At 43.2% G+C, this 23,873-nt stretch overlaps 1 protein-coding gene across 1 annotated transcript in view; it reads right to left on the bottom strand.

Annotated features, from left to right (window-relative positions):
• Window positions 1-23,873, bottom strand: part of DNAH11 (dynein axonemal heavy chain 11) — a 725,796-nt gene that overhangs the window by 129,226 nt on the left and 572,697 nt on the right. Inside the window, exons 64-66 of the mRNA XM_029589065.1 lie at window positions 23,474-23,709; window positions 21,631-21,753; window positions 10,679-10,883 (exon numbers count right to left, since the gene is read on the bottom strand). Of these exons, the coding sequence (XP_029444925.1) occupies window positions 10,679-10,883; window positions 21,631-21,753; window positions 23,474-23,709 (564 nt within the window). The remainder of the gene's footprint in view (window positions 1-10,678; window positions 10,884-21,630; window positions 21,754-23,473; window positions 23,710-23,873) is intronic.

The raw sequence follows: 23,873 nt of genomic DNA, 5'->3' as shown, positions 1-23,873 counted from the left end.
TTCAGGATACATTTTATGTGCAGTCGAATATAAAAATTTTACCGAGCTATTGAAGTATCCAGTTTGAATTGAATTTGTCACGGTTCTAATTTATAATTTACATAAAAAGTTTTTTTTGAGTTTCACTATATATAAAAAAAATAGGGGGATGGTGGTCAGTTAATGATACTTCAGATGTTATTGATTGTATAATAAATATACATTTATAAATGTAAGGTACCTTTATTTATAGTTTTTGATAGTTATATTGATGGTACCATGATAATACCTTCACTTTAAAATTACCAGGGTATATCAGTGATTCCCAACTATGAATATGAATAGTGAATTAGGGGTCTATTTACTAAAGCGTGTTAAAATTGTATATTTCTAATGTGCGTTATAGCACCATGCATGATAACTGTTCACTAAATGGCATAATGTGTATAGTGAAAAGAACATTAACAGTGGGTTTTACCACCACCAGCAATGCATGGTAACGGATCTGTATTACTGCCCCCAGTAAGCAAACCATCTTACATTCACCCTGAATAGGCAAACCATAATGTTCAACAGCCCTCTCTTGTCCCTTGAATACACAAACTGTGTGGCTACCCAATGACTACATGGGGGACAAAGGAACACATGAGCTCATCAGGACGTCATGTTCCATCTCGGCATGTGCAGGTCGTGAGGTTTTGGAGTATGCTCTCTTTCCTTCAGCTTCATCTGACACACATTCAAAATGCTAGACAGAATGGCACTTTCTCTTGAAAATTGAAAGGTATTTGTTTTTCCACTGATTGTCCTCATTTTCTCAATCAAAAATAAAACTGGCATATTTAGTAAATATAATTTAATTTTGTTAATGAAGAAGTATACACCAAATCTGCTCAGTTAAGTCTGCAGCAGACCATAAATGTTTATCAATAGTTGTCAAATAGCAAAATCACCATTATTCTCAATTCAAATGCTAATTCCTCTCAGTACACTAGAAGATATGCTTTGCTCAGGATGAATTACAATGGGGTATGGCAATAAATTACCAAAAAAATACATTTTGATCAATAATAAATTGAATTAAAGCAAAACTCTTGCACTATCAGAATGGAACAGACACATGTGTTGCCAATGTCATAATAGTCAGCTTTTGTACTAGTTTTCACACATGCAAACAAAGATGTCCTCAACAGGTGACAATATAGTTTTCTTTGATTCATTGGAAGGAGGGAGCGGTAAATCAGGACTTAGATTTATTTTTTAAATTAAAATATGATTTTTTTTAACCATAACAAGACTTCCGAAAGTAAAAATATTCAAGAGGAGAAAAGTGTGAATTTTCTTATAAGCATACATTTGAGTTCATTATTTTAATCTGGGAATTTTGGACACATCACAGTGTATTTATTTTATTTCTCTGAATTAGCACCCACCTTTTCATCTAAATATGTTTTCCTGGATGCTGTATGCCATTGGGGAGTAGAGTGCATATGCATTCCTCACTCACCATCTGACTTGGTTTGGCCGGAACATATGTGGTAGAGTGGACCGGGTGGATGGTTGGGTGTTTTCCAACAGGCTACTTCTTCCCAAAGAAACCTGCTTAATTAAAGATCCCCCTAGCCGCCAGGACCACGTCCCCCCTTCCCCTCCCAAACACCAAGTCCTGGTTACAGTCCCTCACTCCACCCATCAAACCCAATTAAAAAAAAGGAACCTCCTGGCCTCCAGGACCGCTTCCATCCCTGCCATATAATGTCTCCCAACCCCATCCTTTATCCTTTTGTGGATTGGGGCTTTCCAGAGAAACAAGTAATCCCCAGTTGCTCCAGCCCCACTGCTCTTCTATACGCAACTGCCGCTGGTCTACCCAAGGTCAGCACCATTATGTTGTATCCTGCCGTACAATATAATGGCACTAATCTTGGGTTGACCTACAACCACTGTGCTATGATGGAACATAGAGCATCAGACTTCCCTTGGAACACTAGGACCCTTTAGGGGTTAAGGACTGGAGTGGGAGTGTTCCTGAATGCTGCAGGTTCCTTTGTTTAACCAGGTTTGGTTGTGGAAGGGATGCAGATCCACAACTAGGACTCAGTATTTGGGGTAGGGGTGGAGAATTGAGGGGGTCCTTTGTTTAAGTAGATTTGGTAGGGGGAAGGATACATTAGTTTTGATTTTTCTTGACTTTTGGGACTTACTTTTTGTTGTCTATTTTATTTCCACTAACTAACAGGAGCATCTACCTTATAAATGGCCTGTGACCGACGGCCCGCAAATGCGCAGTAGAGCGCAGCTCTACTGCGCATGTGCGGGCAAGGATGTCGATCAGAAAAAAAAATGGCGGTGGGGCCGCAGGAGCGGGAGGAGAAGCAGCGGCGCCGCGCGCGCGGTGCCGCTGCTTCTCCTCCCCAGATCTGCCGGCAGATCTCGGGGGGGGGGTGTCACTCCCGCGCCCCCCCCCACCGAGATCTGCCGGCAGATCTCGGGGGGGGGGTGTCACTCCCGCGCCCCCCCCCACCGAGATCTGCCGGCAGATCTCGGGGGGGGGGTGTCACTCCCGCCCCCCCCCCCCCGAGATCTGCCGGCAGGAGCGGGAGGAGAAGCAGCGGCGCCGCTGCTTCTCCTCCCCAGATCTGCCGGCAGATCTCGGGGGGGGGGGGGTGTCACTCCCGCGCCCCCCCCCCACCGAGATCTGCCGGCAGATCTCGGGGGGGGGTGTCACTCCCCGCGCCCCCCCCCCACCGAGATCTGCCGGCAGATCTCGGGGGGGGGGTGTCACTCCCGCCCCCCCCCCCCCCGAGATCTGCCGGCAGGAGCGGGAGGAGAAGCAGCGGCGCCGCTGCTTCTCCTCCCCAGATCTGCCGGCAGATCTCGGGGGGGGGGGGGTGTCACTCCCGCGCCCCCCCCCCACCGAGATCTGCCGGCAGATCTCGGGGGGGGGTGTCACTCCCGCGCCCCCCCCCCACCGAGATCTGCCGGCAGATCTCGGGGGGGGGGTGTCACTCCCGCCCCCCCCCCCCGAGATCTGCCGGCAGGAGCGGGAGGAGAAGTAGCGGCACCGCGCGCGCGCGGTGCCGCTACTTCTCCTCCCCAGATCTGCCGGCAGATCTCGGGGGGGGGTCACTGCCCGCGCGCGCGGGAGTGACCCCCCACCCCGAGATCTGCCGGCAGGAGCGGGAGGAGTTAATGGAGCCGGGTGAGGGTTGCGGGAAGTCGCGCTTACGGCGCCGGGAGGAAATGGAGGTGGGTGAAGGGAGGGAGGGAGAGGGGGACTGAGTGAGTGGGAGGGAGAGGGGGACTGAGTGAGTGGGAGGGAGGGAGAGGGGGACTGAGTGAGTGGGAGGGAGGGAGAGGGGGGACTGAGTGGGAGGGAGTGGGGGGACTGAGTGGGAGGGAGTGAGGGAGAGGGGGGACTGAGTGAGAGGAGAGGGAGGGTGGAGAGGAGTGGGTGGGGGAGGGGGGTGGTGAAGAGTGAGGGGAGAGAGAATGAGGGGGAGGTGAGAGACAGAGGGATGTAGCCCGTTTTAACGGGCTTTACGGCTTGTCACAATATATTGGGGTAAGGCTGGGGAGAGGGATAGAGAGTAGGGGGTTCAGATTGGTGAGGTGGGGCCAAGCTGGAATTCAGATGAGTAAGGGAGGATCAGTGTGTGCTGGGGTCAGGCTGGGGGGAACAGCAGAGTGTATTGTGGTTGGGCCAATGAAGAGGAAAGAGAGTGCTGGGGTCAAACCCATGAGGGGGGGGTCCCAGTGCACAGGGGTCCACCTGGGAAAGGTGGGTCACACTGTGCTAGGGTCAGAGTGCTAGGATCGAGCTCAGGAGGGGGGCAAAGTTTATTGGGGCTGGGCCTGTGAGGAGGGTCAGAATGTTCTAGAGTGTGGGTATTAGTGGCTCAAAATGTGCTGGGATCAGGGAAGGGAGTGTGGGTGGCAGACCAGCAAGAAGAGTCAGAGAGTGTGGTTGGGGTGGCCTGGCCGGGGGGGGGGGGGGAGTCAGAATGTGAGAAGGAAATGTGTGCTATAACATAAGGAATGCCATACTGGGTCAGACCAAGAGTCCATCAAGCCCAGCATCCTGTGACCAACAGCGGCAATCCAAGTCTCAAGGACCCAAACATTAAATAGATCCCAAGCTACTAATGCTGGTAACAATAGTGGCTACTCTTTATTGATCAATAGCAGTTTATGGACTTCCCCTCTAGGAACTTATCCAAACCTTTTTTAAACCCAGTTATACTAACTGCTGTAACCACATCCTCTGGCAATGAATTCCAGAGCTTAATTATACGTTGAGTGAAAAAGAATTTTCTCTGATTTTGCTTGCTAACTTCATGGAGTGCCCCCTAGTCCTTCTATTATCTGAGAGAGTAAATAATTAACTTACATTTACCTATTCAAGTCCTTTCATGATGTTGTGGACTTCTATCATATCCCCCCTCAGTCGTCACTTCTCCAAGCTGAATAGCCCTAACCTCTTTAGTCTTTCCTCATATGGGAGTCATTTCATGCCATTTATCAATTTGGTTGCCCTTTTCTGTATTTTCTCCAGTGCAGCTGTATTTTTTTGAGATGCGAGGACCAGAAACACACACAATATTTGAGGTGCAGTCTCACCATTGAGCAATGCAGAGGCATTATGACATCCACCATTTTATTTGCCATTCTCTTCCCTTCCTAATAATTCCTAACATTCTGTTTGCTTTTCTGACCGCCACAGCACACTGAATCAACAATTTCCACTATGATGCCTAGATCTCTTTCCTAGGTGGTATCTCCTAATATGGAACCTAACATTATGTAACTATGGCAAGGGTTATTTTTTCCTATATGCTTCACATTGGAATACTGAAGAAAAAGCAAAATACAAATATATAAGAAATGCACATTCCCAAAGATGGCATAGCCAATTTCTGAAAGGCAAAATATTTTTTAACCATTGCTGCCTGATGTTTTTCTAATCAGTTGGTCCCAGTCTCTTTTTCCTTTTTGTCTTGTCTTTTCCTTGTTCCTTTTTCAGGGTCTCTTTTATTCTGTCTTCTTTCCTTCCTCCTTCATATACACACACTCTCTCTCTCACATGTTTTCTCACACAGGATTCTTTCATGCTATGTCACATATACACAGGTTCCCACTTACACACACACACACACACATAGGCTTTAACTCTTATATGTTCTCTTTCATACAGGCTATCATGTCCACAAACTTACACACAGGTTCTCACTCTCACATGCAGGCTCCTGCTCCTACTTCCATACATACGTACACACACAGGCTCTCATTCTCATATGCAGGCTCCCACTCTCACAAGATCTCTTTCTCTCACATACCTCCTCAGGTAGGCTCTACAAATACCTCCTAAGTAACCAATCATTGTTTATCTATAGAGTTATAAATATGAATGTTAATTTGTAAACCATTTTGATCTCTACATGGCTTGATGGTATATAAAATGTCTAAATAAATGAATACATACAATTCACCCCCCCCCCAAGCAGGCTCCCTTTCACACACACACCCCCAGGTAGGCTTCCATTCCAAACCCCATACATGACATCCCCCAATCCCCCCAGACAGGCTCCCATTCACATATACACACCCCTCCCAAGGCAGGCTCCCAGTCACATATACACACCCCTCCCAAGGCAGGCTACCATCCACATACACACTCACACCCAGGCAGGCTACCATTCACACCAACCCCATTCCCACCCCCCAGGTAGGCTTCCATTCATACCCTCCCCACCCCCAGGCAAGCTAGCATTCACTCACACACCCACACACACACACATCCAGGCAGGCTACCATTCACAAACACACACATACAAATACAAAAAACAGACAGGTTTCCCCATCGGAAGCAAAAGGGGGAGCCTGTTCTGCTGCTGCTCCTCGTGTACCTGTCCGCAGTTTTCAAAACTCATGAGTCTAGCACTCCTCCATGCTGATCTCACAATGCATGAGATCAGCATAGAGCACTTACTGGCCGCACGGGTTTTGAATGCACAGAGCTGGCACACTTGGAGGAGTAGGCGAATGAGCGACTTCTGGTGAGGTTTTTTTTTTCCTTTGACCACCAGCCTCAGTCCTCCTCCTCTTCTTAGCAGCATCGTGGGCCTCTTTTTCTTCTCGGCTGCAGCGGGATGGCATCCACTGGCGGCCTCGTGGACCTCTTCTTTCTCTCGCCTGGCGTGTACGCTGCAGCCCTGTGACAGGGCCTCTCTTCTTGGGCCGCCAGGCAACACTGATTGGGTGGATCTGAGCCCAAAAAGGGTGGGGCCACAGCCCACCCAGGCTCACCTGTGGCTATGCCACTGCTAGAAGTGTTATAATTTCCCAGTTTCATCATTCACTGTTGTGTCTAGCCTATGTCCTGGTGATTCAGGGTCCTAGTTGTCCCTCGCATGCCTCTCATCACTGAGTTTTGATCTGCAAAATTGTTCAATATGATCTATTTTTTTGCAAAAATAACACTCTGCTCTTTTAAATCTGCACACAGAGCATAAGTGCTGTTCTCCACAGCTAAAATATGAGTTTGGAAGCGGAGCCCCTTGGGTTGTCTGCTGAGTGACTTTCTTACTGTGGCTGACAATGTGTACATTGGTCACCGTGATCTGGATTTCTGACTCAAACTGGTGATCCTGGAAATTCAGGGCACAGACCCTCAGGATTAGCCACAGGACCAGATGATCTCAAAACATCTTGGTATTAATTAATTTCCAGGGGCAGTCCACGTCCCTGGAAGCTCCAGACTGGACTAGTCCTGGGTGTGCCCTCTGAATGGAAGTTATATATAAGGAGATCCTGCATGACATACCTTGCTGGACCAAGCAGTCTTCTGAGGACTCGCCTGTGGAAACATTGGCTGACTGACCCCCAGATTACTGATCCATGTATGATTTCTCATCGATGCTAGATTCTTGATCCACACTAGGCCCAAAGCCTCAACCTGCCTATGCCCTCAGGTATTCTCAACCATTAAGTCCCAGATGTGACTTGCACATGGTGGGTCTTCCCATGGGGACTGGCTGTAGCGATGGGTGAAGACACCTCCCTGGTACTGAGTGTGGTGAGCTTATGTTTTAAGCCACTGCTTACCAAGACCTCTGGCCTCCTTTGGACTTTGTCCTTGTTCTCCTTTGAAGGGAAGGCCCTGAAACATCTGACAATTTCTTCTGTATGCTGCAGCACCATTTCAGCTGCCAAAGACTTTTCCTGTGCTGTTGCAAGGGTCAAATCTGGCTCAGCAAAGCGATAGTACTGAAGTGCTTCACACTGGACACCACAGACTAAACGGTCATGAAGCATGTCATGTAAGAATTTGTAATGCTCCAGTATTCTGCACAGCTTAAGCCATACAGATGACAATGCTCTCATTGCAACCTTGATTCCATTTGTGGATCTGAAGCCTTTGTACTATGGCAGGCAGAGCTGAAAAATGGACCTTTAGCAATGTTATGATAAGAGCATAAGATATTCCTGCTGGGTCAGACCAAGGTCTACCAAGCCCAGCATCCTGTCTTCAACAGTGGCCAGTCTGGGTCACAAGCACCTGACAGATCCTAAAAAGTAGATCTATTTCTTGGTACTCATTCCAAGGAATAGTGATGGCTTTTCCCAGTCTACCTGGCTAATATTGGATTATGGACTTTTCTTACAGGAAACTTGTTCAAATATCTTTTGAATCCCTCTATCCTAGCTGCCTTGACAATATCCTCTGGCAACAGCTTGACTGTGCATTAAAAGCCCAAATTTTAAAAGCCCAGTGCGTGCAAATACCGGGGAGTATGTGCGTGGCTGGGCCGTTTTTAAAATGCTCTCAGCACGTGCACGGCCCAGCCACACCTGTTGGTGTGAAGACACCTCCCTGGTACTGAGGGTGGTGAGCTTACTTCTTATACCCCGGTACATGTGGAAGTGCAGGGCTCCTTGAAAGGGGCGAGCCCTGGGCAGGGGCCGACCGGGACAGTGGCACTGGTGTAGGTCCGATCACGCCGCCACACATTTTTTTTTTAAATCCCCACCCCCCCTTACTTGCGTGAGATGCCATCCCCCGCACATGCTGATATAAAAAAAATTGGGTGCACATGTGCATGCAGGAATCGTGTTTTATAATATATGCACGCATGTTATAAAATCGCCACGTCCATGTGCACACGCCGGGAACCGCGCGCACATGGATGCGCGCATGCGGGTTTTAAAATTTACCCCTAAATCTATTGCTTTTCAGTTTCATACGGTGTCCCCTTGTTTGTCAGTTTCATACATTGTTCCTTGTTTTGTCTTTATTTGAAATACCACTCCACTCATGATTTTATAAACTTCTATTATATCCCCCTCAGCCGTCTCCTCTCCAAGTTAAAGAGCCCTATATAGTCTGTTCTCAAAGGAGAGCCATTCCATCCCTTTCATCATCTTTGTTGTCCTTCTCTGCACCTTTTCTAGTTCCGCTATGCCTTTACTGAAATGAGAACCAGGACTGTACACAGTACTCAAGGCATGGTCACACCATGGATGGATACAGAAGCATTATGATATTTTCTGTTTTATTCTCCATTACTTTTCAGACCATGCCTAATGTTCTATTTGCTTTTTTGATCACTGCTGTATACTACGCTGAGGATTTCAATGTATTGTCCACAAGTACTCCGAGATCCTTTTCCTGGGTGGTGACTCCTAATACAGAACCCAGCATTGTGCATCTGTATTTGTAATTATTTTTCCCTAAGTGGATCACTTTGTACATTAAATTTAAACTGTTATTCAGATGCCTGGTGTCCTGGTCTTGCAAGGACCTTCCTCAGGTCCTCATAATCCCACTGCTGTTTTAACAACACTGAATAATTTTGTGTCATCTGATCACCTTACTTGTACTCTTTTCAGATCATTTATTAATATGTTAAATAGGCAGGTCTTAGGACAGATCCCTGTGGTATTTGATTAATGATCTTTCTCCATTTAGAAAACTCATAATTTAGTTCTACCCTCTGCCAAACCTCTAGCAAAGCTATCGAGACTAGCAAATGAGAATGTTTTTTCCTCCCACATACACTTAAGAGAACAGCCCATTTCTGTTCAGAAACCTCAGTCTTATTTGTTTCTAACAGAACAACAGATTCTGAAAAAGAGTCTCAGATAGTCCACGCTGCTTCTCACCAGTGCCCTTTGATGTAGACTCCCAGAAACCCATCGACTCTCCCTTTAATAACCTTTCACAATGACCCACCCTTTACGGGACAGACCCTCCTTATCAGTCACCAAAACCTGTACATCTATGGCTGGAATGTTCCTCTATTTCCCTAATGGGCAGAGCCTCTTTGTTTAATATCAACATGACAGCAGCTTTTTCTAGCTGTACTCATTGGGCCAGATTTTTAAATCTACGCCCGATTTTATAATATGCGCGCGTAGCCGCGTGCATGTTATAAAATCCGGGGTCGGCGCGCGCAAGGGGGTGCACGCTTGTGCACAGCGAGCCCTAGGGGAGCCCCGATGGCTTTCCCTGTTCCCTCCGAGGCCGCTCTTAAATCGGAGCGGCCTTAGAGGAAACTTTCCTTCCACCTCCCCCACCTTCCCCTCTCTTCCCCTTCCTAACCCCCCCCCCCCCAGCCCTATCTAAAAACCCCCCTAAGCTTTGTTGGCGAAGTTGCGCCTGCCTCTGGGCAGGCGAAGGTTGCGCGTGCCAGCTGAGTGCCGGCGTACAAGTCCCCGGCACAACCACTGTGCCGGAGGCCCCAGGCCCGCCCACACCCCACCCATTTTTTCAAGCCCCAGGACATACGCGCGTCCTGGGGCTTGCACGCGTCACTGGGCCTATGCAAAATAGGCTCGGCGCTCGCAGGAGCGGGTTTTCGCGCGTATCCCTTTGAAAATCCGCCCCATTAGGTATACATTTTAAAAGGATTTTTGTACAGACACTGGACACAATTGAGGGCAAAGTTGTTTATGAAATTTCATGTTAAAATCCATTGGAGCCAGATGACTTCCTCACTGTCAGTTCCTTTACTGCCAATATTATTTGTCTGGCTGAGATATTTTTGCTAGGAACATCACAGTTGGAAAGTTTGAGTTTTTAAAAAAAGGTTTCCATTTTGTTGATGGCACCATTTCAATACATAAAATTAATTGGATGAAAAGCTGCGATTAGTAGTGCTATTTATGGTGGGATACCCAATGACAGAGTTTCAGTTCTCTAATCCGGGGTTAGTCAAATATAAAAGTAAGCTCTCTGAGATGTCATAACATTCAAAGAAATTTTGGGCATTACTACAAGCATTCTGAATCAATTCACCCAGCACTGTCACAGCAATGGCTGGACTAAATGTAAACTGGGAGGGGTTATAAAATACAGAAAAATTCTCCAGGTTCTTGGGGAATGAAGGCTAATGGTGCCCGACCCAGTCCTGGTTCCGTCTGAGCTAGAAGCCCAAAAGCAGGAGGAAACTACAAGGCAAAAACACAAATAAAAAAAGTGCAAAGTTTTAGCACTGTATACCCAGGGCAATATCTGAAATACCTTAAGATAAAATTACAGTGAAGTTAGAGAAATTGTAAAATGGTGAAATTGAAAAAAAGGAATTGTTTTACTAAAAAGAGAAATCTTTCTCCTAAAGAAAGAGGAAAAGCTAGCAAATCATGGATCTAGCTCTAAATCCTTAAGGAAAAATCATTGACTTTTTATGTTGTTCTTTACCTTCAAGTTTTCTAAATCTGGTCTCTCAGTGCTGACCACGTCAGCCAGTAGCTGGTCTTCTAGTCCATCTGAGGTGACAGTAAAATTAATGAGGGTTGTCTGGGCCTGCAATTCTGGCTTGTAGTGCGGATTAGCCAGTTTTGTGTGAAGAATGAGACGGAAATTCTTGTTAAATTCACATTCTTTGTCCCCAATCTTAATATACCTGGAAACAAGTGGTAAAAAGTTAATGATACATTCCTTTGTAACACGAATTATGTAATCATTGCAGGATCTCTCTTGTGAACCTTTTCTAACAAGTATTAATGCAAACCATTTTACAGTTCCACGATTTTAATGTATTTTAAAGCATTAGGGTTAGTAATGAGCAGAGGAGGAAGAGTAAGATTTTGTTACTAAAACAGTGCAAATTTTGACCCTTCATTAATTCTTTAAATGAAAATAGTATTAAAAAAAAACCCAAAACATTAAAACTACATAGACTGGCCCATTTCTTTATAAAAGGCAATATTTTACTTACTAGATTTAAAGGCCAAACAAATAAAGATCAGAACTGCCTGACAATTTTTATTGCCTCGTAGAAGCATCACAATTACTCCTGGACAGGTAGCAGATAAGTTACAGTTATTAGGGCTATAGAATTTCAACAGAGCATTTAGAAATGAAGGAATGCAAGGATAGATGTGAAAGAGACCTAAAACGAATGGGTGCTTGAATTCTGGTAATTTACCTTCCTTAATTATGAGAATATCCTAAGCACAAAGAGGTCCATATTCAGTAGGCTGGCTAGCAACCAAGTTATACACAAAAGTAAGAGAGGTCACAAATATTTATTAGCAAAAATTCTCACTGAATCACATTAAAAGTGTGTCAGAAACTAAGCACTCACTCATTCACACATTTAAAATTTAAACACAACAGTGATAGGACAGGCTTGAAGTAGATTTTCATGACACTACAGAGCACATGTGTTTATCATCCCTGTGGCTTATAATGCAACTGACAACCCTAGAAATACTATTTTCTAGCTCTCTATCTAACAGTATTTATCTTCTTTCACCATACTCTTTTATAACAACTTCAATACCATTACTTTGATCTTATATCATCATTACACGAGTCTCTGCTGTTCAAACGCACTGAAATTTGCGTGCCTCTACAACTCCTGTTTCTCTTTATTTTTTCTTTAATTCCTCCACTGTGTGTCTCTTCTTCATAGAAGCTAGGTACAAGAATCGCCTTTTGTTATACCATTACCCCCTACAAGAGGCCCTTGTTTCTCCATCACCAGCTTCATCAGGGGGATATTTCACCATCTGAGGAAACAATCCATAAACTCTCACCATGTGCCCAAACTCTAAAACTTCAATATACAGATACACTATACATCCTCCTTTCTCACACTTACCAAATTTTTTCAATTTTTTACTTCATTGTTTGCTTTAAACGGCCCCACCGCACAATCCCAAAGGTTGACCGGACTTTTTAACCTCCTTTTGAGTTCTTTCACACACTTTGAAAGGGCGTACGCCACATAGAATCATTATTTAACTTTCTACCTGTTGTTTCACGGGAGCTCCACACTGCGCTACACCTCGGATAATGCCTATAATACAAAAGACAAATGCACCACCAATTGCTAACCCTTATGGTATCCATTAAGCTCTCTCATATGGTGACACCATTCACCTAATGCCCAAGACATTGCTAACACTACTCACGATTACACCGTCCTCCAATCTCTTTCCAGCTTCAAAACCCGGCGAATAAGTTGACAATACAATACTTCTCCAAAACTTTTCCTGCCCGTACTTGCCACAATAACCAATTTTTAAATGGTTCCTTATGCCCTCGCCACCGCCTGAAAACCCTAGGCGGTGCCCTGAGCCACGCCTAAGGCGCGTGCTGCACATAACCTACATGTGTTGATGTCATACCATCGCGCGGCGCAGACAAACTACATCACTATGTATGATAAAAACCTATGTGTTATGGTTAAGCGGTGTTTGGGTGGATTCTCGGGTACTGTGGCAGATACCATGCCCACGGGGAGGAGCCCCGTGAGGCGCCACAGTACTAGGCTAAAGCAGGACGCACAAACACAGAGTTAGTTCTTTATTATACAGCTTGGAGTGTACCAGAGGTGGCAGTAGTGAGGTGGTCTGGATGTAGCAGTTTCAGGACCCTTGGCAGAGGGAACCCTTCTCACCCTGTTGGTAAAGAGGAATTCTGGTGTAGGTTTCCCAGTAAGGCAGTACTGTGGATGAGATAGACTGAGAGTTAGATTACTCACTAGATGGTTGCTGTAGGTATGCAATTCTACCAGGTTGAAGAAGAAGGTACAGGCACAGAGGCAGGGAGAGCAGGCCCTCGAGGAGCGAGTACCTGATCCCTGTAAGGCACCTGAAAAAAAGCTATGAAAGCAGGATACTGTGAATAAGCAGAAAAACATCTGTGGAGACAGGACATCACCTATTTGTTGTTGTCTAAATTTCTGATGCTCAATGACCTCTAATTTTATTTCCTGCAACATAATATGAGCTTTATATCTCTGGAATGTTTACAAAATTTTTTGGCTACAGAACAATTACCAGAGACATTCCAGGTAACACAGCAGATTGTATGAACCAATCAGATCTCCATCATCAAAACATACACCCCAGAGCATAATGCAAATTTTAAAAAACAGGCTTTCCCATCCTAAATGCCAGTCAACAAAGTGCTACCTGAATTTAGTATTTCTAGTTTACATTCAAATAGTAGGAAACCCCCATATTATTAATAAAGGAAGACCTTTTACAAGAATCAAAGCCCTTTTCAACAATTTCTCCCATCTCCATCCTGGATACCTTCCTCGCCCTCCCACCATACCCCCAACCTCCTTAGGATACTCCACAAATCACATCCTCCTTGAGCTGAGAGAGATCATATAAAGCCCAGCAGTGGAGCTCACACTTTCCCCTTTCAACAGCAGCATAATAATTTCAAGGAAATATATCCAAAGCAGAAAGCCTGTGAGGGAGTCAATTGGACCGAGGGGTTAAAGGGGCACTTAGAGAAGATAAGGCCATCGCGGAAAGATTAAATGATTTATTTGCTTCGGTGTTTACTAAAAAGAGTATGTTGGGGAGGTACCCATACTGGAGAAGGTTTTCATGGGTAATGATTCATGGGTAATGACTGAAACAAATCACAGTGAACCTAGAAGATGTGGTAGGCCTGATTGATAAACTGAAAAGTAGTAAATCACCTGGACCGGATGGTATACACCCCAGAGTTCTGAAGGAACTAAAAAATGAAATTTCAGGCCTATTAGTAAAAATGTGTAACTTATCATTAAAATCATCCATTGTACCTAAAGACTGGAGGGTGGCCAATGTAACCCCAATATTTAAAAAGGGCTCCAGGGGTGATCCGGGAAACTACAGACCGGTTCCAGACTGTGCTCAAATGCAGGTCCCTTTGAGGGGGTTTGGAATGGCCATCCCCCTATAGATTCTATATAGCAGCTCCTTACAGGGAGCTCAGGAGACAATCTCTTTAGGTTTGCTGAGAGTTAGCAGGTAAAGAGGAGCCTTTTGCTCCTGTCAGAGGAGCCAGGCAAACCCTGCCTGATTGTCCTGACCAGGATCGGGAGGGGTTTCCTTATCTAGTCCACTCCTGGCTGGTTAGGAATTTCCCTCTGGTTATATTTTTTGGGTTTAAGCTGTTAAGTAGTAGGAGCCTTGTGAGATCCTGTACAGCACCTGGGCTCAGGCCATGGGGAACCCTGTGTCTGGGGCAGGGCAGGTTAGGGAAGACCTGCCCTCCATATTCACCATGAGAATGGAGGTGTCAGTGACCTGCTGCAAAGATGAACTCTGGTGTTAAATTCATTTGAAGGAAAAATACTTTGAATTCAAGATCCAGGAGGAAGTTTTGGCTGCCCTTCTCTCCTGTTTGAAGCAAGAGAGCTGCTTGCTTCAAGGGGATCTTTCCCAACAGGGATTCAGGAAGAAGAAATAAAGGGAATGTGTATGAACCAAAGACATCCAGAACATCTGTTAATTGTGAGGGAAATCACAAATCACTGGGGACACCATCTGGTGTTTTCACCACGCTGGAGAGAGAGAGAGAGACAGAGACAGAGACAGAGAGAGTTACTCTCTGTGGCATAGTCTCTTTACCATTTTTACCAGATTGGAAGAGTTTTTTTTGACTAAGCTAAAGAGACCCTGCCCACCTGGGAGACTGGATGTTTCCCTGGCCCTGGCATGTGAGTTCTGCACAGATTAGAGGGAAAGAGACTGTAAGAGAAGAAAGCAAGAGAATTTTGTGGTGTGCAGTTTAAGTTATTGTGCCATTCATAAACGGTGCTTGAACAGTAAAGACTTTAATTCTGGACACTAACTCAGTGACTCCTGAGTATTTCCTTCGCACTCACTGTACCCACCATAAGGATAAGTGCCCTCTCCCAAGGGAATACAAAGGAAAGAGAAATGTGTAAAAAGGACACCCCTGTCACATTGGGCCCTGAAAGTAAATCTTTCCCCCCACCTATAAAGGATCTGGCCCTGGAAATAAGAGCGATTGTGAGAGAGCTAGCTGGTGAGTAGTTCCAACCCCGAAGAGAAACACATTCTTTTATGGCCCCACTCGTGCATGATAGTAACACCAGGGTGGGGTTACACTGGATATTCCATTCTGTCAGGAAAGTCTCAAACTCTGTGAAAGTAAACCGAACTCCATTATCTGAAATCAATTCCCTAGAATTTACTTCCCTACTGAAAACCATAGAAGGAAAAGAGATAACACTATTAGTTTATGACACTAGTAAAAATAGCTTAGGCCATTTACTAAAATAGTCTATAAGAGTGCTACCAGGCTGGGCAGTACAGTAGGGGAAAAGCTACAGATATTTTATAATTTTTTTTTTTTAAACAAAAAACATTGCAAATGAATCACAATTCAATGGGCCAGAACAATCTAGTAAACATGGTGCCTTATTCTTCCCTGTAGTAGTTACATTTTTGACAGTAGAGAATAGAACATTTGAACTGAATCCCGTAGCATGAATTTTATTAGATATTTATTTCTTTTTAGTATCAGTTGTCTATATAATGTTAATTTAGTTTTATATTTCACAAGGTGAGAATTCAATTTATGTGATTGAAACACATGTTCATATTGTCTTAGCTTCTGTTTTTCATTTCTCAGATCTTGAGAATAACAAGGCTCATTTTTCTCTGCTTTAAACTAGGATTATATGACAAGTAGGGAGTCAGTTCATCTGCTATGTTACTAGTTAAATTTCCCCAGCCTCTAGTTTGCTCGGAAGTACCTCTTCAATTTATCTAAGTCCGTACATCTCCTTCGAGTCACAGGAACTGTATTCTAGGGTAGGTAAATCAGAATTATTTGTCACCAAACTATCAGGCAATATTTTGACCATGGAATTGAACATACACAACCCACCTTGTGGAATTGAGAAACTTTTATTGTTAAAGAAAAATAAATCTAAGGTATGCCCTGCCGTATGGGTAGGCTCTTTGATTATCTGTTCCCATCCTAGTGCTGTCATGGAATCAAGACAGGTTTCACAAGGCAGCAATTTTGGAGAAACATCAAGGTGCAGATTAAAATCTCCCAGCACAATTATAGCTGATAAATCAAAATTCAGGTTAGCTAAGCATTAAACCAAGGGGGACATATTATGGACAAGCACCCCTGGGGGACACTATACCTGACATATATTCACTGTGGCAGATACTAAAAGCAACACCTCAAACAGTGGTGCAATTGTTATTGATGACTTTTAAGTTCAAAGAGTTCCTAACTACTGCCATTAGGTCACTGCCTCTGCGACCAAGGTGCAGTTGAGATACTACTGTGTAATCACCAGTATCTAATTGATTAACAGTTACAAAATCAACTTCGGACAGCCATGTCTCAGTGATACACAGACATGCAGGATTCTCAACTTTTAATAAATATTGCACCAATTACTCGATGTGAATTGTAAATTACTCCTTTTACTTTCCTTGACTCCTCAGTCCAAGCTTTGGCCATTTATTCTGAAAATTTAAGAGAACTGAAAGGAAATACTCCATTTCTCTCTCAAGCCAAACTAATAATCCACATGAATGCTAGGGGGTCACTTGTTTTTATGCAAATGGGAACAAAAAAGTAGGGGGTGCTGTGACATAATTAGTACATTCCTCTATTCTATACAGCCCTGACCTTAATAGTATGTAGTAGGGTTCCCAGTGGAGCTCTACACTTTATTGCTAAGGCTTATTTAATATCGTTTGAGCTGACCTGGAAATACTCATTTTTATGACTGATTCCAATATGTTTCAACTGATAGTATTACTAAAAACGACATTCTCTAATAGGCTACCCTATTATCACATGTGGGTTCAATTGCTATTTTTCCGAATGGAGGTTGGTACGATTTTTACCAAAGAAAAGCATTCTGGTCTACAATGAATTCTGAAGTTGAAAAACATTGATTAGGAAATGCTTCAGGATAAAAGGGTGGCCTTATGTTTAGAGTTTCAGTAGTTCTGAGCAATAGCTGTATAAGCTTTTAAGTAAGTTTGTCATTCAGTAGCGGTGGAAGATTTAAGATCAACAATAAACAAACCACAGGGTGATATAATTTTATGAAGATGCTTCACAGATCAGCAAGTTCTAATAAATAAGCTAGTAAATTTGCCTTGAAAAGGGTGCAGTTCACTAAGTCTTTCAAAGCTATGCTTGCTTCCATCGACTAACATCATAAGATATATTTTATTTAAAATTAGGATTGTCTAAAACTCAGTGGATTTAATTATTTGTAATTACCTAGTTGTTGTCAGTATGTGGCCATTTTATGACAGTGGTGTCTACTGTGTGGGTCAGGTTCAACTGTATATCTTTTCAACACAGAATTAATGTACTATTGATAGAACCATTACTAGAACCAAATTAAAGTCTAGGCTGATGGATTAGTCCACAGGGTGCTGTCAGACATGAAAGGAGTAATTAGTATTCATTACTTCATACTCTACAACATTCCAATTATTAATGAACTTCAAGTGTTGGACTGCACCATATCTGTCTGTAGTGTCTCTGCAGCCGTTCTTTATTATGAGGAGAAAAATAAATACCTGCCTCAATTACTACAGAATGTGTCAAGAACTTGCTGGATACTTTTAAGTACATGAGAAATGCAGTCTTGCACACCACTGTACTGGCATTACCATTCAGCATTTTACCATGATGTTTCAGCAGAGGCTATAAAACACCTCATTAACAGAACATATGATCTGAAATATTAACAAATAACTGCACAACACATGGTATGGTAGTGACTAAATACACAGCTAACCACTTCCCTTTCTGTTGATTCATTTCTAATTTTCAACAGCCTCCCCCCCCTACATCTTCATTTAACCTTTATTTCTTTCATTTTAGCCCAACACACTATCATCTGATTAGTGTTCTTTGCCTCAAAGATGAATCAGTCTGGGCACCAAGAGGGACTCTTAGGAAAAAAAATGCTGCTTTATCAGTTTCCCTTCAATCATTCTTCTCCAAGATGGAAACTCTGACACCGGCGCCCAGGCGCACATGTATGCACGTATGCCAGCTCGCGCCAAAGGATGCAACCATTTTATAATATACACCTATATATTCGCGCATGGCACCATGTAAGTGGGGGGATTTTAGTAGAAATGCACGCCAATGCAATTACCAGTTTCCTCAGTTCTTTCCCAGTTTGCCCAGGTAAGGGATAGGACTTCCTAATCCCCCCTATTTAAATGGCCTCCCTTTTACCCTGTTAGCACCAACCCTTAAAACCCCGCTGACTGGCTTAGATTTTTTTTTTTTTTAAATTACTTACACGCCATCGATAGCAGTAGTAAAGTTACGTGGCTGGGGACCCGGCCGCCACTCTTATAAATATTTCTGTGCACATTTCATGTTAAAGTCCCAGAATGCCTATGTCCTGCCCATGCTCCACCCCTTTTTTGCAACTTTTATTTCTGCACATGCTGGGAGATACGTGCGTACTTGGGTGGCTTTTTAAAATCCACTTGGTACATGCCGGCACATTTTTGGCGCACGCCGAGCTTTTAAAATTCACCCTTAAGGTTTTTCCACCTATAGCAGGTCAACCCACAGCAGCTGAGCCAGTGCTGGTTTTACCCCACTCAGGCATGGATTTTTAGTCTTTCCTTCTTAGGGAAAGGAGAACTATAGTTCCATGCATGCGCCAAGATGAAACCAAGAATGGATAAGGCTCTGAACTGATCTGAATGTATTCTATTATGTAAGAGCTTGATTAGAATTGAGCTTTTCGCAGACTCTTACTGAATATTGTAGCGTGCAGCACATCTCTCAACATTTGCATATTTAGAAGGCACCTCATTTGTATGTGGAAGATGTGGAGTTTGTTGTATGTTGGCATGCAGACTGTTGACAGGACCGGTGCTGCCTGTTTTGCTGCCCTGTGCTGCACCCCCATCCTCAACCCTTGTGGATTCTAATGGAGCCCTTCATGGACTTTTTTTTTTTTCCCTGATAACTTTTGAGTGTCTTTGCATTTACAGATATGGTGGGGTTATGGCAAGGCAATCAGATTTCTGGTGAACAAATCCGGGGCACTTCTTCTCCATAGTGCCAAGAGTGGGCAAGTAGTTCATCTGTGGGGAGTGGTTATCTGGTGGACTGTCACCAAAGAAAACTGTAGTAATCTCAAAATATACCTAAAAGCAAACTCTGTATTAATCTGTATCTCCTCCTGCCAAACTCTTGAACACAGATTCATATTTATTTATTGATTATTTATGAATGTTTGATATTCTGCCTTTTCCCACAGTTGGTCTCAAGGTGGCTTACAATATATTTAAAAGAACAGGCATGAGAACAACTTGCAACTGCCTCAGAATTTGCAATTAATGCAGCATTGGGATCCAGCACAGGAAAATCCATTAGTGAATAATTTCAAGACCCACTTGTGTTCCGCTTGTGAGTAGCACAGTCCCTTGTCGGGAGTTCATGAAGTTGGGCCAAAGATGTGGGTCTAATGGGAAGGCCTGGCTGGAAAGCCATCCCTTAGGTTTTTTTCCCCCGAACTTAAGGTAGCTTGGCTCTAGGCGCAGGGCTAGTCATACTTTTTTCCAAATGTTTGATGTGAAACAGCTGAAAGTGCGTAATCTCATAAGAGAATCTGGCAGAGGTCAGCAATGGAGAGGAAAGAGCCATTTTGGCAGACAAGAGTTTCCTTGAGGGCTTGTAAAAGGAGGAAGTTGAGAGAGGTATTCAGGGGGCCTGTTAATCGAATCATTTGAAGACAAAGCAGAGAGTTCTAAATTTTATTCTGCTTTCTACTGGGAACCAATGAAGCTGATGTAGAATAAGCTTGATATGATCAGTTGCTTTTGCACCTACCAAAATTCTCACAGCAGTACTCTATAGGAGCTGGAGGAGCTTCAAACGGTATTGTGAGATGCTGTTTTATAGGGAATTACAGGAATCAATTTGGCAGGTGATTAGAGTAGCAAAATTGTGTTTATCAAGGAAATAATGCAGTTGGCAGATCTGACACAGATACTGCAGTGGGGTTCAGAAGTACACGTATGGAATATGCGTATATATCAAACATGCTTGCATGCTTTTACATCTGCAAATCAAGTTGCAGAAATTAAATCTGACTTTCCTTTTGTCTCCAGTGTTTGGATAGGGGGGGGGGTCTGGAGTAATTTGTGAACTGGTGGAAATCTGTGTCAACTGGTGTATGTCTCCACAAACTAATGATTGGAAGTATGTGCATAAGTGTTTTCATAAGCGAGATACATGCACACATCAGTCAACTTTATACAATGTCTGTTTCCAAGCATAAACCGAGGGTCAAACATGCATGTTACAATTATTAACATGTTAGAACCACCATCGCTGGTGTACACTGCCTCAGGCTCAGCTCTCTCATGAAGTAATAAAGAAGTATCCTAAAGCTGTACTGCCTAAAATCATCAGAGAAGTGTTCCCTATCCACAGAGGAGTTTGGTCAGCCCTCCCAGCAGATTACCTCACCATCTGCTTTACTGTGACTGTTAAGAATCCTATGAGCCTCTGTGATATGGGCTTTCCCCAAACAGGGATTACAGAAGTAAATATCCATAGTTAGAATGCGGTTACCATTCGACACCTTTAATTAAAATAAACATTCCTCAGTGCTCCACTTCAGTAGCAGAAAAGTGGGTTAACAGAATTAAATAAATGAAAGCTTCTTGAAATTGTTAATGTGAATTAGTAGGGTAGACCTTGAATGTCTGGACCAGACAACTACAAATATGGCTATCTGCTCAGTTTAGAGTTTAAATCTTTTATCGCACGTTCGGTTATTGCAAAAAGGAAATGGAATATAAAACTTGAGACATGTATTTTGGAATAGCTGTCGCCAATTAGCTGATATCATTGGGCAAATAGAATCCCAAGTTAATATTCAAAAGCCATTTAGACGGATAACGTAATATTTATCCATCTAAATGGCTTACCCAGCTAAATTCTAGCCGGGTAACAAGCTTAACTTACGCAGCTAACTCTGGTCGGGCCGTAGGGCTGCCCTAAAGTTAGCTGGTTAAACATAACCTGATAATTGTAAAATAGCCAGGTATATTCCAGCAGTGCGACTACACCACTGAATATAACCTGCTAGTTAGCTGGATATGCAGTTAACTCTACTCCTCTTCGGAATGCCTCTTGCCCATTCATGGGACACCCCCTTCTTATCCAGCTGGATATGGGCTAAATATAGCCGGGTATGGACCTCCCTATATATAAAATATAGATTTGAGCTATAAACTAGGAATGACCTGGAAGTTGGTCACAAGCCAAATCTAGGTAACCAGACAGCCTCATATTCACACAATGCTTCACAATGGGTCACTTTAGCAAGAACACACAACGTCTGCAAGGATACTTACTTTCCTCTTTTAACTGTATTTCTTCCAAGCAGGGGCTCAAGGACCGGGTCTACCATTTCACCCAAGTTTTCAATTAGAACAGTATCTCCACATGCCAAAGCACTTTCAATAATTCTTAAAAACCTTCATAAAGGAAGAAAACAGAAAGTCTACAACATCCTGTGAACATAATACGTATTTCACAAACCGTATGAATGTCAGCTTACAGCAAACTAAAAATGCTATCAATATTATCTTTTATTTTGTTAACTCAAGGTAACATTTAAATTGTGTTTTGTCTGTTCTCAAGTAACCACAGAAATGCTTAAAACGAACTGGAACATGACAAGAGTAGTCTAAATTCTCATTTACAAAATATACAAATATTTTAACTTTTTCAATTTGAGAATACTAAATGTACAGTTATTTATTTCGTATATACAAAGACAAGATCTACAGACCATTGGTATCTACAATGGAGAAAAATTGCAGCCCAATTACAGCTCTGATAATCTGTTGATTTGGTCATTCCAATGAATTCAGTCCAGTTTCACCAGATCTCTAGAGCTGGAGGAGAACCTGCTGCTAGAACAACAGCCAGTACAGCCCCATCCTGCTGCATAGTCCTGAAAGAAAGCAAGAGGAATGGCGATACCCATGCTGCTCACTGCTGATAAAGAGACAGAGGGAGAGGAGCAGCAGTGGCAGAAACGAATCTACTCGCTACCGAGAGAAGGCAGATGGCCAGAGAAGGGGGCTGACGGAGCTCTTCCCATTGCTTCCCAGAGATGGGAGCCGCTCTAGCCCAAAGTTAGGACTTCTGTCAAATAGGAGAGAAGAACTGTGGGATGGAAAAAGAAGGAAGAAGGAGAGAAGGCAAAAAGCAGATTAACGGTGTAAAGGAGAAAAAGCTCTAAATTAGAAATATTAATTAAATATCTGTGCACAGTAACAGATTAAATAGGGGCTTTTAAAATCATTTCACACTTCTTTTAACATCAGAATGAGCCAGATGATGATACAAGAAGCCTTAAATTCCTTTGAATGCTGTCTTATATATTATTCTATACTTACTTGCTTATATTAAGATATGTTATTTTAATACCATTGCAGGTAATTTATTTATGTTATTTTACCCCTCTTTAATTAAAAAAAAATCTATAAAATCAAGGTTACCAAATAATACTAAAAAGATCTATAATTCCTGTCTTTCCAAAGATTTATTTTACCTATGCTGGAAACAAGCAATAATTAATTTAAACTTAACCTATGTCTTTCAACCAATTCTCTAATATAGGCAGAGCTGTAAGATAGCATGTTATGCTTGTGTAGAGGTCAGGCGATCAGGACAGTCTCATTTTTAGGATATAATTCAAATTCAGTCCTTACTATTTAAACATCTTCTAGAAAAGAGATTTGCTACTGGATGCAACCGTATGATGAACACTGTACACTGTGATTATGGGGCCCAAAATGCTCAAGGAGTCCATGTCTATTTAAAGGAAGATGCACAGATGTGAAAAATGTCCTGGGATTGGTCACAAAGCATGGAGCACAGTGCATAACAGTATTACACAGCACTCAAGTGACTGGAAAATTGCTTTGTTCCCACAAACAGTGACCTAAAGCCATCCAAAGTCATTCTATTACACTCTGAAAAAAGTGGCATCTCAGTACAGTCAACACAGCAAAACAGCATTACCTCAGCTCCTGCCACCTTGCCGCAAAATGATATAAAATGACAAACAGCTAACAGTACTGGAAATATTTCAGTCCTCCCAGTGTACATATCACACAGATTTCAGCAAAACTAGGACAACTTTTAAAGCAGGAAATGCAAAGAATGATCTTTCAGTGCACATACCCCTTCTGTCCTAGATGTATGACTTTAAGATCAGCTCCATATTTATTCTTTATCCATTTAATGCCCTGCTGCTGCGGATCTATCATCAGCGGCCAGCGCTCACAGGTTGTGAGAATAGTGGCATTTTCTGTTGACATTCTATCACTGGGCAGTCCTTCGTTATTCCAGGCTGCCACCGTAGCGTCATCAGTCAACATAGCAATCAAGTCCAGGTCCTCGCTGATTGGAATGGGAACCTGTGAGTCAGGGAGGAATATAATAACCTAGCAAGCTTAGAAAGGAGCAGGTCACAACTCAGCATGATGTACAAGGTAACAGAAACTGGTACATGTTTTCTCTGACCTGGTAAACCATCAATGCAACAGGACCCAAAAAAGCAATTGCTTGAAAGTAATCCTTC

This window comes from Rhinatrema bivittatum, chromosome 2, assembly GCF_901001135.1.
Source record: "Rhinatrema bivittatum chromosome 2, aRhiBiv1.1, whole genome shotgun sequence".
NCBI classification, from domain to species: domain Eukaryota; kingdom Metazoa; phylum Chordata; class Amphibia; order Gymnophiona; family Rhinatrematidae; genus Rhinatrema; species Rhinatrema bivittatum.
Note: the sequence above shows the minus strand (reverse complement) of the source record. Positions and strands in the feature narration are given on the sequence as shown.